Here is a 15,991-nt window from a genome sequence, read left to right on the forward strand (position 1 = left end):
TCAGAATGTGTGTTTATAGTTGGCACTGTAAARATCCTTAAAAGAGAGAAGCTGTGAGGTGAAGTCATCCATGAAGGACAACTTTACCAACACTTTGAATTAAGCTCAATGTTTTCCTTCCAATGTTATCCTGTTTCAAAAACAGGTAGAAAAATTATAGTAACAATAATTGTATATAGTCAGAAATGTCGTATCTGTCATTAAACAGAAGTGTGGATAAGAACTTCAAATGTAACAGAGCATAACAGATGTAGAATAAAACTGTCAGCTTTAAGCCTATTAAAATATTAATTGATTATGCATTTGAAGCAAAGTAACAACCACAGAAAATAACAGATATGTATCCAATCAAAATTTGCAGAGAGCTTCTTGACTTTGCAATTAAGAAATTCAATTTCCTACTTCACTAAAGTTGAGATAATCACAGAAAAYGACAAACTCACATCATAATGAATCCACTCCCTACAAAATCTGACAATGTACACTTTTAATGCAGAATATTGGTCAAAGTCCGTCATATCCAAATTCTACCATAACAGAAGAAGCACACTTTTGAAAGTGGACATCAACATGTAAAAAGTAATGCCTTTAGCTCATCCTGTCTTCAAATACAAGCACAAAGTATTTTACTGTGAGTAAAACTTAAATATAAATGAGAAAATCAGAATMATTATCTTAACAGTCTCCCTCTCATTTGTCAGTCTCAATTTGAAAATTCAATGAGCAAGATACAAACAGTGTTTTTCAAAGCTTTCATCAACTTCCACTACTCTCTAGTAGTTATCCTTGTTGGAGAGGAAAACTATAAAGAGAAATAATGACAGAAAGTAGCAAACTGCCAAGGTGTGGAAGGACAGAAAAASAATCGTAAAGAGATCCTCTTTCATTTCAATTTTTCTTTGAATTGGCTTATAAAATAAAAGATAACATGTTCATGAAGAGAATATAATTTGAGTTAATCACCTCATCATATTCAGCATATCATAAACTATTTTGGGATACTCAAAATTAAATAGAATAATGCACAAAGAAATGCTATCCCAGAATTAATGAGCACTGAAACATACAAAGTACTTAATAATGACTTTCTCAGCCCAACGACTTTTTAGAGCTTCATACATTTCCATATCTTTCTTGGTCTGCTTCCTCAGACTGATACTAGCTTTCAAAAACTTTGACTAATTACAGGTTGATGACCTACTGCAGACAAGSAACTTATATTGTACACAGAAGAAAAAGTAGTATTTCAATGTGTTCCGAAACTGAAAAAAAAAGCTTACAGAAAATCTTTCCATGGTGGTTTTAAATATATTCACCATCAGCAACAAATAATTCATAATGCATTTMAAAATTCTAGAACAATATATATGATTTTCATTCAAAATCGCAATCTGTCATATAAAGTAGAAAACAAGTTATTAGCATTTCTGTGTTGAAAAAYGTGTTCAAAAATGTGAATATTTATAAAATTATAGCATTTACKTATTAGATTTATGTATAAATTCTTACCTAAGCTGTTTGAAAGCTTCTGCTTTTACAAGTGGTGTTTCCACAGAGTGTTCAAAAAGTGCTCCTTCAGGCCCTGCAAAAAAAAATAAGAGATGAAAAATACTATAATGTCACAGTTCAAATTGAACAAAAAATAGCAGGAGTAATTTTTTTTTAATACAGCCACTTTGATATTAGAAATCAAGATAAGAAAACATATGTTAAGAATTGTAAGACAATTGAAATATAGCTACACTATTACCATTACAGTATTGATTGGAACAATACAATACAGAAGTAATGTAAATGTACAGCTGTAAATTCTTAAAATGAAATCCAAAAAGTCTGGAGACAGAGAAATTTTAAACTACTTAGAGCAACACAATAAGTAAATAAGATTTACACGACACAACTTTCATTGCAGTTAATAGGGATAATTAAAATCCCACAAAACCTTTGCAAATACTACAGTCCTACATAATCATACTTATTTTTGACTGTTATTTGCATATCACATYTTCTGTCATACAGCTTTATCAAAGATTTTCCCCTATTTGTAGGCAGACTTGCTGAATATGAAATGGTATTTATGTATRTAAAATGGTAATGACTATGAGCTCAGATAGTTTACTTCTTGAAATAAGAATAGTTTCATTCCTGCCTCACCAGGAGCCTCCCTGGTGGACCTGAAAATCTCCCAAAGACCTCAATTTTTGCTCTCCTGTGTACTGGCATAATTGCAGTATCACCAGCCTGGTGACCACCTCCCACCTAAGCTCCTYTAGGGTCAGGAAATTGGCTGATGTAGCACAAAAGCCCATCAGCAACACAGGTAACTGAAAAAAGCAGCTAAACACCACCATCTACAACAAGGGTAGAGTCTCTCAAATTCTGTTCCTTGGCTTTATGGATGTACTCATCAAAAACTGGAGAGGTCTTAGGTTGAGAAATCTTCTCTGGTCTTGAGGACTCACATATCTCAGCACTTCCCAGGTAGATATTAGCAAGACAATATATTTTAATAGTCAGGATATTAGTCAAGGGGGCTTGACAGGCTTGGCTGGCTGCTCTTCATGCCATTACCCTCTGGAAAGATTCTGGGCTGCAAAAAGCTCTAAGGTAGGGATTTAGACTGTGTCTAGATGGAGAATTGTAATGAATGATTAGAAAGCATGGTGTATAATTGTGGTATTAGATACCATCAAATGTGGTATAAAGGGGAAAAAAGAATAAAAAAAAAGGTCAGGGCAAACTCAGAGAACACGGTAAAAAAAAAGTGAAATAAAGAGAAAACATTAAAAATGAATACATTGCTTAGACAATTGATAGGAAGATTGTCAGGATGTTCTGAGAATGCATGAAATGTGTTGCTTTTTGAGAAGAGTTTCAGCTGAAATCATGATTCCTTAGAAAGAAATCTCCTTGGCTTGAATGGAAGAAAAGTACAAAAGATATAAGAATTACCATATTAAATCACTTCAGCACTTYGAGGAAGAATTGATTTACTAAGCTTATATTTAAATTTTATTTAGCTGTTGATACCCTCCATATCAATTTAAATAGATTAATCTTTCTGTAARTTACAAACTGGCATGACTATAATATGGGAAAATATAAAATTTATTAATTCAGACAGAGCTTTAATTCTTCTTCATTAACACTTAATTTCATTAACATTAAGATTATTCTGCACCTCAATGAATAAAAAGCGTATATCAGAAAATGCGGATTTGGTACAAATAAGGTATTTTGCAGGATGACATTTGGGGACATGGTTTAGTTGTGGACTTGGCAGGGCTGGGTTAATGGTTCAGCTTGATTTTAGAGGTCTTTTCCAACCTAAAGGATTCTATGATCCCATGGTTCTCTAAAGACAGGTAAATGCTAACAGCGATAGTATCACTTACATGGAAATAGGAGGAACAGGACAGGAAACAGAATGAAAGAAACAGAACAGGAAACATCAATGTTAATGTTCTGGGTTGTTGGTGGGTGGTGTAACATGAAATGAAAAGGCTGATTTCCATATTCTAGAGCTGTCACCTCTAAGCAAGGGTAATACCTTGCCTTTATGTGAGTAAAACTTATTCCCCAAAGAGCATTAAGTTTTAGCAGTACACCACTAATAGAAAAAAACTCTCAAGGCAACTTTTTTTTTGAAAATTATCCTAAATTCATTTCTTGTCTTCATTTCCTATTTTTTTTTTTTTAACTGGGATATGACTTTTACTATATTTACTATTTTATAGGCTACTGTTTATTAAGATATTGTAATTTAATCCTAAAGTACACAAGAACAAGACATTAATTTTCTCAATGAATTCAGCAAGATTCATCAACACCCCACGCATCCCATCAGGCAAGGACAATTTGCCTCCTCAAAGTCTGACAGAATGTTTACTCATACCCTCAAATTGCCTCCTACTTAACTTCCCTTCTGAACAGAAGTGTTTAAATTAAACACACACTGTCACACTGCACTTCAGCATTAGCTACGTAAACTGAAGAACAGAGTGCTTTAAATCTTTGCTTAGAACAGAGTGCTAGAAAATCACAGACAATGCCATGCAAATACTTTAGGGGATTTTTATAAAAGACAAACAAGTAGAAGAACAAGCAGTAAACTGGACAAAGGGTGATCTAAATATGCTTTTCCATAGAAATACTGATCCTCTCTGCCAGCTTTCCTTTAAGAAAAAAGAAATGTAGATGTGGTACTTGGGGATGTGGTTTTGTGGTGAACATAGCAGTGTTAGATTAATAGCTGGAGTTGATCCTAGAGTTAACCTTTACAATTCCCTGCTTCTGTGAGCCTGCCATGACAATGTCATAAAGCAATCGGCTCTTTGCCAGCCAACACATGTGCAAGGTGGATTTCACCATCACCAATGACAGCTGAATGTACAATACCCTCCCAGGACAAAGCATCGATGTTCAGTGCCTCCACCGCAACATAATAACGTCTGCAAAATGCAGGCCCTTACTGAAAAAATAATAAAGACRATGCAGTTGGAGCCCATTCTCCTTCAGGAGCAGTAACCCCCASTCATGAAGGGTTAAGCCGAGCTTCAGTTTCAGATGCTTAAATTTAAGTGTCTGTGATGTAGATGTCACAGATGAGCCAGAGGCAATGTTTTGTCGCCTAATCACATGCACTCACTGTCATCTGAAACACCCTGGTGCATTCTGCCTGGCCTCCAGTGGTCACGATGGCAGGAAGCATCTTTTGGAGATAAAGTGATATTATGGGGTGTCTCACACACCCCAAGGTGTTTCACACACAGCTGGATGCCACTGTTTGAGCACGGGGGCTCAGGCACTATCCACTAATCTGAGGGAGACGAGTTAGCCCTGGAGCTCTCCCCAAAGCAGAGAACAGCATTTGSTCGGCACCAGAGCTCTGCCCRGGGCAGGTGCTGRTGTCTGCCCCTTGCACTGTTCTATTCTACACATGGGCCAGAAAATGTCTGACTGGARTTGTATGAGTTGAAGCATATTAATTACGGGAAAATGACAATTCTCCGTGTGTTGGATTGGATTATATTACTCTTAGACCTTTTCCTTTGTCCTGGAATACAAATCATAGACATTTGCTCTCTGCTATATTGTATTTTAGCTAAAACCTTCAAGTTTTCTTAAAAATCGTTACTGGGCTTTTCATAACTCATATAAAAATGGAGAAGTAAAATCAAATAATTCACTACACTGTACATAAAAAACTAAAAAATGTTCTTTGTGCRTTTTAAGCCCAGGATCATCTGTTTTTTATGGAATAAACTTTTCAAAATGTATTTCACATCGATCTTGTTCTCTATCAAAAATGTTTAAAAATAATCTTGGTATGCAAAGTATTACTAATTTATCCTTCAYGCTAATAGTATCATTTAAATCACAATAATTTATCCTTTATGCTAATAGTATCATTTAAATCACAATTTAAATAAATTAATTTGAAGCAAAGTAGGCATGAATTTCTTCTCACTTAGATTCATTTTACACTGAAATAACTTCTACTGACTTTAATGTATTTGCTTTGAATTTTACTACAGTGTAAAAAAAGAAACAGGCAATGTGTCTTACTACAAYATCTGCTGAAGTAAATAATTATTAATGCACTTTAAAGATTAATATTGGATGAGTCAATAACTAACATTAGCACAACCATTTCAACTCATGTATGAATGATTTTTACTTACTAAGAGCAGACATRATCTTTTCCAAATCAGTTAACAATTATGCAATTTTTCATATCTTTGTTAAACATGCTTTTCTATTAAAGTTTAGCATCCCTTGGGCAAACAATAATTATTTGATATGGTTTCCTGGTTAAAMAAAGTTGTAATTTCAATTAGGTTAMAARGTAGAAARCCTTAAGATAAGACCYTCAGGCATAAACAAAATTTATTAACACAATTATTATAACTTAACTTTGGCTTTGAAACACTAATTGTGTAGTTACTACCATATTTATAGCCTTGACAGTCAAATAATATKAATTTATTTATTAAAATGAAAACCTCAAGATTTCAGAGGACCAGTAATTAGCAAAAGTCAAACACAATAGTTGCAATCAGGTAAAAAATATTAAGAGTGTAGTCGAAAACAAGTAACAGAATAATTTCAGTATTTCCTTTAATGGATTCCTCTGCTCAAAGAGAAATCACACCCTGATGTATCTCTTTTAATGCAACCTTACACCTAGAAAATGAAAGTTGACTTTATCTGGCCATATGAAAGGAAGTAGCTTTTCATGTGATAACCTTGATRTATTACTTTGTAAATGAGTACTTCAGTGATTTGCAGAAATAGTCTAAGACAAACTTGTCTCTTGACAGATGACATTTAAAATATACTACAAATATCATCCKGTGACATATGTGCTACTCACAGAACAGAAATACAGTGGCTTTCACTTTGAAAGATAAAACCATATAAAAATAACAGAGAGACATTAAAGTTAGCACAAATCAAACTCTTTACAACTCAGACTGGAATATCTAGAATTTTTTCAGCCTCGAACAGTGTGCACTGGAAACATTAAACAATTCAGAAAAAGATGCACCAGTACAATTCTGGTTACTAATGGCTTTAAAATAAAACACACATATACAGAAATATTTACATATATATACATATATATACACACACACACACATATGCATATATAAAAAAAAATCATTGTTTTGTGTTGAAAATTCTTACCGATTATTTATTGAAAAAGGTTTGATTATCTTCATATTTCTGTTTCCTAATGAGGTAAAACCAGACTTGCATTCACACATAATAATATACTTAAAAATGCCATTTTTACTGTGCTTTTCTTATGGGTATTACTCAAGCATTTCTTAAACCATTACAAACCTGTGACTCGAAGCTTATCTGTGCCAATTACAACTTCATTTTCATCCACTGTAAAAAGTGGCTTTCCATCCTTTGAGTTGATCTGAAATTGCTGACTGTGGAATTCTACCATTTTAGGACCTGCAAAACACAATCAAATATTGGCATAATTACATCATCTTTCTTAAATTTTATACATAAATTATTGGTAATTTTAATTGGAGTCTTAATAATGTAATGACTCATTTAAGTACATTGAAGGTCATGAAGCACCCACATATTTTAAGTGTAGTGGCCCTGTAAGTACTGAAATTGGGTAAGTCTATTTACATCATCTAATTTGTTGTTCAAATGCCTGGAGCCTTCCTTTACAGTTGGGTTTCCAGGGAATTTTGGAAGTCCCACTCAAATTGATCCCAGCAAACATTAATGTTCTTTGTATTGAAACTGCCTTGATCAGCATGAATCTTTTTTTCTTTTTTTTTTTTTTTTTTNGAAACTATTTATCAGAGACTTTGCAGCATCATCCCTTTTGTTAAGGAGGCTCAAATGCTTTAAAATTACAAACATCCCATGTAAGAGAAGGACCTTAGCTCTTCATAGCAGATGCCAGTTTGGCTCCACATATCTAACAAATGTTACTGAGCATGTTCTTACAAGTTTCAAGACCATAGGAGAATATTCTGGTATTCCAAAAATTAAAATAATTTTGAGTAAGAGAATCTTTGCATATTTCCAGATCCTAAATTCACTAAAACATCTTGTTTTATGGTATTAACTTGGTGAGGAGATAAAAATCAAACCCTTTATATTCCCTCTTCTAGCAACCTGATCAATTAAAATTCACACCACATCTAGTCTGAATATCTATTCGTAGAGTTGTCATCATAAATCTATATTCAGAACTAAAATTACAGAGAACAGTCAAAGCAGTTAAGACTCCCTTTCAGCAATTTTTAAAAAATGTATTTCACAGACTATCCACAGTAGTGAGGGGCACTGAACTGCTTCCTTCCCATTAAGAGCCTGTTTTACCATGTCTGCTCCCATAAATGTTAAATATATTCCAGGATGTAATTTTCAAAAGAAATAGTATTTCTTTTTTTTTTTTTTTTTAAGGTCTTATGTTAAAGGGGCATTAGGTAACAGATGATTGATACAGCTAAGAAATACATGCAGGTACTTCACAAAATCTGGTTAGTAGCTGGGACAAGAGATGTGCACCATAACAATTGCTTATTGTTTCACTCAGCAGATGCAAAACACTGCTTTCAACTGCCCACTGAAAACAGAAAGAGTTTGAGAAGCCATAAAGTCCTAAACTATGGCAACAACTTTAAGGCATAAACCCCAATGTCGATTCTACCTGAAAATGGTCAGGATAGAGGGTTGAGCTCTGCATTATGTTATGCTCTGCTGCACATGTGCACCCAAGCACAGCCTTATGGACTCCAATTTGACTAAAGCTATTTTCTAAAACTAAAGCTAATTTCTCTAAAGCTATTCTGAAGCCYTTAGCTGTATTTCTGAGAAGTATGTTGCAAAAAGTGAGATCAGAAAATATCTTCATCAAGTGAAAAGGCCTTAAACAGTATTTTAAATTTTTATTTTATTTTTAAAAAAAAAAAAGTTTACAGCAAAGGAAACAGTTCTGCATAAGTGAGGCAAGGATGGGTCCCTGTCAATGGTTTCCTAGAAAATCTTGGTTAAAGTTTTATTTAAGGTCCTTTCCAGCCCAGGCCATTTTATGGTTCAGTGATTGATTGTTCCTGTTTGTGCCCAGCAGCAATATGAAACTGGCCATTTATGTAGTGTAGCTAGATCTTTGTGTATTCCAACAAATCAAAGGCCTGAGTAAGGTGGATATTATCAACTTTAATGGTGTTGCAGGGACTGCATTCATCCAACCTCACCATTTTACAGCTAGCTTAATTAAGGAAAAACTCTACTTCTCTGCAGTCACTGTGAGAGCACTCACTGAACATTACATACTTAACAATCCCTTTGAAACTACAGCTCATGGCCTTGCCCGTGCTGGGTTTGCATCCAGATTGTTTGATCCTGGACCTTGCATACTTGAATAAAAGTTTAACAAGAATCTTTATGTCCACAGTTTTCTTAACACGAGTGTCCCAGTAACGTGGGACAATGATTATTCTACAGATAATCTTCATTATTGGAGAATGGTATGGATAATAACTGATGTATTTTAATTCATGTATTTCCTCTTAAGAGGGAATGCTAGGGTAAACAAAATTAAAGTGTATGTTTTATTTATGCTAGAGATGAGACATCTCAGTATGTGTGGAAAAAGTTTCAAAAAGGAATAATAGGCTTTTATATAAATGGGAATAAGTATATGTAATGAAAAATAGCCATTGATTTCTCTTAATTGTATTCCACAATACACATAAACTAGCTATATTGCAATAACACTAATTGTATTGTAATCCCAGTGAGATTAATTTTCAACTCATAAACAGCAGCCAAACTCAATATCTGAAAGTTTAATCTCCTAATACCTAAATGTGTTCTCTTTACTACCCCAGTATATTAACTACATGTAATCACATGTAGTTAATATGTAGTACAATATAATCACATTTGTTGATAAAATCCTGCAATTGAAAATGCAACCTGACTGAGTACAGGTTATAGAAAGTGTTTGTTTCCTGCTTTCTGCCAGATGTGTCACATGAGTTTCCAGATCAATGGGTTATTCTTGTTAATCAGACTGACCATTGCCTATTGTTTCTGTAAATTTCCTCCTTCAATGCACAGCCCTGAGTAGACCTCATAAGCAATCTTCTCACACCTCTTGACACTGAGGATTCTGCTTTAWATGATGCATGTTTTTTTCCAAAAACAACTGACATACTGCTAAACAGTCTCCCTTTCAATTTGTCCTCCTCACTCTTTACTTCCCTAGAGATTTTCCAGGGAAGGAAGGTTTTTGTTTAGTGACTCTATTTCAGTTGAAAAGCATTTTAATAAACTTCTGCATTTTAATGCCTTCTGCTGCTGCCCAAACTTTGAATCCCAGGCCAACACAAATATAGATCCACCAGACAGCAAAAGATCTTCTGTCAAAAATGGGCCCTSCCCTAAAGTAAATGTCCTGCCATAAAACAAATACTTGATGCCAATGAAACTGGGGGAAGTCTGAAATTTGGAGAGTCTGCCTACATGTTACCAGCAGACAGATACTTCGAATAGTTAGTTCTGCCAAATACTAAGCATTTTTAGCGTGTCTTTAGATCTTCCAGAGGAAAAGGCTTTCCAACATTGGATTTACTCATGTAATTTCATATCATTTATTTTCTTACTCCTTTATTATCCATCATTACTGATAACCTATGGCTGTCAGATACTCTGTATATTTTGCTTTTCTGCTACCAGCTTTCATCATTGACGTGTCGAGCATAAAGCAAAACCCTGAGTGCTTTGAGGTATTCCTATGCAATTTCCTTTTTTAGTTAATTTTTATCAAACTAAAGCACCTTAAAATAAGATCTCATTAAAAGAGTATTAAAAATGCAATACTCCTACAGATTCATTTCTCATTCCATGAGTGATAGAATACAATACCAATAAATGTAAAGTCATTGCTTTCAGAAACATAAAATTAGCCATATGGAATGGTATGATACTTCATTAGAACAAAGGCTTTATTACAGAGAATATGTAGCACATTGCACATATGCATTTTATGTCCATATCATAGATCTCTCCTAACTTTAAACAACAGCTCTAACAGAACACGTGCTGCTCCTGTTTCCTCTTTTTCTCTCAGTTCTCCCTTTATGCAGTGGATGAAACAATGATGTTCTCTCAGACCATGCCTTACTGTCACCACTGTTTGTACTCTTGTTATCTGTGACTGAACACAAGCCYAGAGATCTTAAAAAATTGTTTCTGAAAGATGACTGTGGACACTGAYCATACAGACAGTGGCAAGCCAACTAGAGCTAGGTATTTAGGTGACAGTACTTGCCACTCAGAGTGACTTAGCTAACTCAATATTTTCATCCAACTAGGTATTAGCCTTAAAAATACTCAATTTAAATACAGAAGTGATAAACAATGAAATATTTCACTGTAGAATGGGTTACTGCATGCAGAAACCATGGCAGCAACGGGATATGGCGTTTCTCACACTGACTTGACAAAAAGTCTGTGGTGTCCCCTTTTCTCACAGGCTTGATGAATACAGATTTTGTTSGATGACAAATAACTACAACAAGAAAAGGTGATATACACAGTCCTCAGACAGATATGGTGAAAAGGAAAATACTAAAGGAGATGAGGCATGATAATTTGAAACCCTGTATGCAGAGACGATAGCTTATTCCTAAATTAGTACTTTAACCACTCAATYGTCTGTACAATGGATATTCTCTTGAATTGAAACAGGCAAGTTCAAAAGTGTTCAAAAAAAAAAGTGGATGTGGCACTTTGTGACATGTTTTAGTTGGCATGGCGGTGTTCGGTCAAAGGTTGGACTTGATCTTGGAGGTCTTTTCCAACTTTAACGATTCCATGATTTATTTTGTCTCTAGCTCTCCTAGTATCAGCGCAAGTTAGAAGTTCTCCTTAAGCTTTTTTTTTTTTTTTTTTTTTTTAGTGTAGGCTAAACAGACACAACCTCTTCAGACTTTTAGGCTTCATGTCCTTCCACTCCCTGACCATCCCAACAGCTCCCTGTGGGCACAACCTCTCCCAGCTCACAGCTCTCTCACACTGGAAAGGGATCAACAGTATTCCAGGTGTGGAATGATGGAGCCCAGTGTGCTACTAGGCTCACTGCCAAAGGGTACACTGCAGGCGCATGCTCAAGCAGTCCACYATGGGTTTGAAAATACTGCTGCATTTGAAATGACTAGGAGTTTAGATATACTTAATTATCCAAATTCTATCTTAAATTACAGTCACAATAAATTTCAGCTACTTTAAGCTGACCTTTACAAATTCATCTAGCATTAACCAAGGCCAATAAATCAGTATTTCTGGTGCAGGAACTGTTCTCACCTTTAGCAGTAACTATTACCTTCTGATTACCACCCAATCACTTATGTTAATGATTACTGTACCATCAGAACCAAACTATGTTTCAGATTGCAAATGCGTTGAAACTGTGAAAGTTGAGAAGATTTTTCACTTTTTTTGAATTATTTTCTTCCATTGKAATAAAGAGATGATGAAGCTACTCAGATGAGTAATTGCTCCCTGATGAGAGACAGGTATCCACCAACTGCAACTGGTTATTTTCCAAATAAAAAATTATTTCCCAAACATTAATGGGTTATTTTTCAGAGCCAAACTCAGTAGACTTATGTATTCTCACTGTCTTCTAGACGCAGTGAGAAGAAAAAAGACAGCACAGGATTCAAATTCCCTGGGCCAGGATGCATTTCCCTTTAAAGTGTATTACAAGCAGAATTTAGTGTCTTCTGTATGTTGAAGCCTCTTTACATGATCCTTGAAACACAAGTATCTTAAAAAGATGGTTCTGCTTTTCAGCAGTGACAGTTGGAAACATACAGCTCTTCATTCACTTATTATCCAGGACTGAAACATGACTGGAAAAGCTGAGAATATTATTTACATCTCCTGAGAAGCTGTACATAGAAACCTATGCTTACTTAGGTAAAGCAYCATTTAGTGTTTGATACCATTGTCGCTCTTAAGAATTTGATAATTGACAATATAGTCTATATGTTTCTTTTATGCACAATATATTTATCATTACTCATTATCGGAAAAAGTTTGACAAGTTTTTCACACTAASCTGATTTGTTATTGCTCAGGATATGAATCAAAACTGCTGCATTTCTCTTTTATTCTAGGACTGAATAAGCCTTTGAATTGGTTAGGAACAGGAATCTTGGAGGTGATAATTAGCAGCTTTTTTGGGTTACYGAAGAAAGTTCTAGAGAATTCACTTGTGAAGGTTGATAAGGAAGCTGTGATAGTGACACCTGAATCTTATTCACCATTTTAAAGACAGGGACTATTCTAATGAAAATAGTTACCATCTGTTCAGTAGACATCTTTGCCTTGCAAATAAGCAACTCTCTCCACAACTTTTTTAATTCCCTATGACTATCAATCCTGTATCTTCCCAAAACATACAGATGAACTGAGCGGCACAGCCTTTGAGCAAGAGCGATCACGTTGGAAGTTGCCCACATTCTATGTCTTTGTACTATATCTGTGATTCATGAAGGAATGCATAGTATGTGCCTCTTATCTTCATATGGGAATTTCCAGAAACTCCTCAAGTAAAGATTTGTTTCATATCTCTCTTGTGAATTACTTCTGTTTGAAGACTGCATATTTAAATAAATTCTTAGTAACTTACTAAACTATTTTAACAAATCATTTGAATCACAATTTCCATGAGTTAAAAAAAAGGTATTTTTKTTGTAATCTTGTGAGACAAGCCGTATTATATTGTCATCTTTGTAACAATCCAAACTTCTCTATACAGCTCCTTCACAATTCCAGTTAGTCCTATGTATAAGATTACTAGAGTTTTAAGACATAATTCCAGCATGTTGGCAATTATGGAGGGTATTACTTCATTAGCAAAGGCTTGTGCATGTAAAATAATCACACACCTTATCACACTCCTTATAAAGGACCATCAACCTACATGCTTGCATYCTATGACTGGCTAAGGACAACAGCTAAAAATGTCAAGCTGTGTATTTACATAAACAGATTGTCACCCTAGTCACTGCTGGTTTTTCCCAGCAAAATTGACTGTTTCCAGCACTAAAGTTCTATTTGTTATCAGGAAGATACACTACGGGTGAATATCTCAGACTGCTCTTTTATAGAGAGTTACATTGCAGATGTTCAAGTCTGAATGCCCAGTTGATTTATACCACTCTTAAGTGCTGACATTTCTTTCCCCAGCAAAGGTTTTTAACTGTTTATGGAGAAACATTGCCAGATAAGCAATTTGCCTTCCACCTGCCAAGGGTATCTCATGTTTCCAGCTTGCCTTATTTGTACTGGGWCAAGGTCTCTTAATTGCATAGTGAGTGTATTGAAATACAGTGACTGAATGGAGCTTAGCAGACAGAATGGGCACATTCTGGTACAGTGATACAGCACTGATACAGYGCTGGTACATGTGTTCTCTTGATGGGCCACCACAAACAGTGCTCAGCAGACAGAAATCATTAGCATAACCATGGAAATATTTAGATTTGATCACATGGTTGCTGAACTGCTAATTGCTGCAAACTGATTTATTAACTTTACTAATAATATGAAACTGTACATGTCATACTCTTGATTATGATCAAAATGAGATATGGATGCTACTGCCAGGTTTTGATAAATATTTAGGGGCATTTTCTTAAGACAAGTCATTCAGATCTTGATTGTTGACTGAACTAAAAAAAGGGAATTTGAAAACATTTAAAGGCTAAATTGTGATTAATTGCATAACTACATTTTTAAGGAAATAGCAAGCTTCTTTACACATTTAAATTATTTTCCTTTTGTTTGAAAACAGTGAAGCTTGCACATAGTTCAATGAAGTGAAATGTCAATTCTTCAAGCATGAGTTGTCACAGAAGTTACATAGTCTCAACAGCATGGAAAAGTTGCTCATGAATGCTCAGCTGTGTCTCAATTTAGTAAAYCATTTAAACATATCAGGTTAGTCTWCAGTTWAACAAGCAGGAATTTATGCTTTGCTCCCTGGGGATCTTGTAAGAAATGAATTAATAAATTGTTACATTTTTCTCCAAAGTCAAATAAAGGTTGAAAAATAGCAACAAGGCTAAGTAAAATTCTTTAGTAGCTGATACACATTGTTGCTTTAGAAATATGATTTAAAGAGTAAGGTCTGCTTATTCATACAGCCAAGATCTTTCAAAACTGTCTAGATCTATTGATTTCACTGAGTAAACCAATGTATTTTACTGCTACCATAGATAGTAAAAGATATAAATGTCTGAGTTTTGAACTTGATTTTTTTTTAGGTTGCCTGCTTAAATGTATTAGTCTCTGGAATACCAGGAAATAAAGAGAGACTCTAGCCATATTTTCTTAGAAACTGATTTGTAAATACCAATAGATATTTACACAAGAAAAATACCAATAGATATTTACACAAGAGAGTAACTTTTGCAGAAGCCTTTCTTGCATAACTCTGCAATAAAGAAGTGCTTCAGAGATTTAAAGAATCAAACTTAACTGAGAAATTGAAAATACACTGCTGCTACTTACCAATAGCAGCTGGAGTATTCAAATAYGGCCAAAACAGTAATAAATAATTACATGTTTAGTGCTTTATATTCTCTAATCTCTTTACAAATGTTCCTTACAATGTTTCCAAAGCAGTGAACAAGGAATAATCACMGACTTACCCACATTTAATCTGCCTGTGACTTCCCCATTTGAATTGCGAGCATTCACAGTCACATTGTGAGTAGACTGGAGAAGCAGTGATGAGTCCTGCAGCATGGAGAAAGAAAGAAGCATGTTAGGCAGAACAATTAGAGTTTTTAGAGACTGCAAAAAATTGTGAAGAATTTTTGAATTTTAGTCTAGTGGTGRTATGAACTCAGTCACCAAATGATCCTTGCAGCTACAAATATCCAGAGATGTCACCAAATAATGTGGGCGGATATTTCTGATTACTACAACTATATCAGATTTAAAATAATAAACTATAGGGARTAATTCAGGTGAACCAAATCTGTGTTACTGGACCAATGAACATGGCTRCTAACATTTTATCTTTTAGAAAAAATGCTTTACTAGATTTACTACCTTTCAATACATAACAGAGATGCCTAGAAGAGAATCATGTAACTGAGTGTGAGCACTCCCCTTTGAGAACTCATCCTGTTGTATTAATTTGGTGAGAAACATGCATGTACATTTTGCTTCCTCAGTGGTCCCTGCGGTCTGTAGGCTGTGGCTTAATTTCAGCACCTGGTCCTGACTCTCCTGGGAAGGAAGATGCAACAGTGAGTGATGGAGAAAGCAGCAGGCTGACCAGATCAATGCGGACTTTAACAGACAGTAGTACAAATAAGTCTGTTAGTCTAAATCAAATTGTCTCCCAGCCTGCTGCTCTGAAGGATCACAGAAAGAAGTGCATCAGTGCAATGAAGAGCAGCACCTGCTTGGCCACATC

General features: G+C 34.9%; 1 protein-coding gene across 2 annotated transcripts in view; it reads right to left on the bottom strand.

The window, feature by feature from the left end:
* SGCG (sarcoglycan gamma) overlaps positions 1-15,991 on the bottom strand; it is a 104,767-nt gene that overhangs the window by 19,770 nt on the left and 69,006 nt on the right. For both annotated transcript variants that reach the window (XM_057366736.1, XM_057366735.1), the window contains exons 5-7: positions 15,216-15,303; positions 6,850-6,969; positions 1,510-1,582 (exon numbers count right to left, since the gene is read on the bottom strand). In XM_057366736.1, coding sequence (XP_057222719.1) covers positions 1,510-1,582; positions 6,850-6,969; positions 15,216-15,303 — 281 coding nt within the window. The remainder of the gene's footprint in view (positions 1-1,509; positions 1,583-6,849; positions 6,970-15,215; positions 15,304-15,991) is intronic.

This window comes from Malurus melanocephalus, unplaced genomic scaffold (assembly GCF_030028575.1).
Source record: "Malurus melanocephalus ecotype Western Australia unplaced genomic scaffold, MMel_1.1 scaffold_70, whole genome shotgun sequence".
NCBI lineage: Eukaryota > Metazoa > Chordata > Aves > Passeriformes > Maluridae > Malurus > Malurus melanocephalus.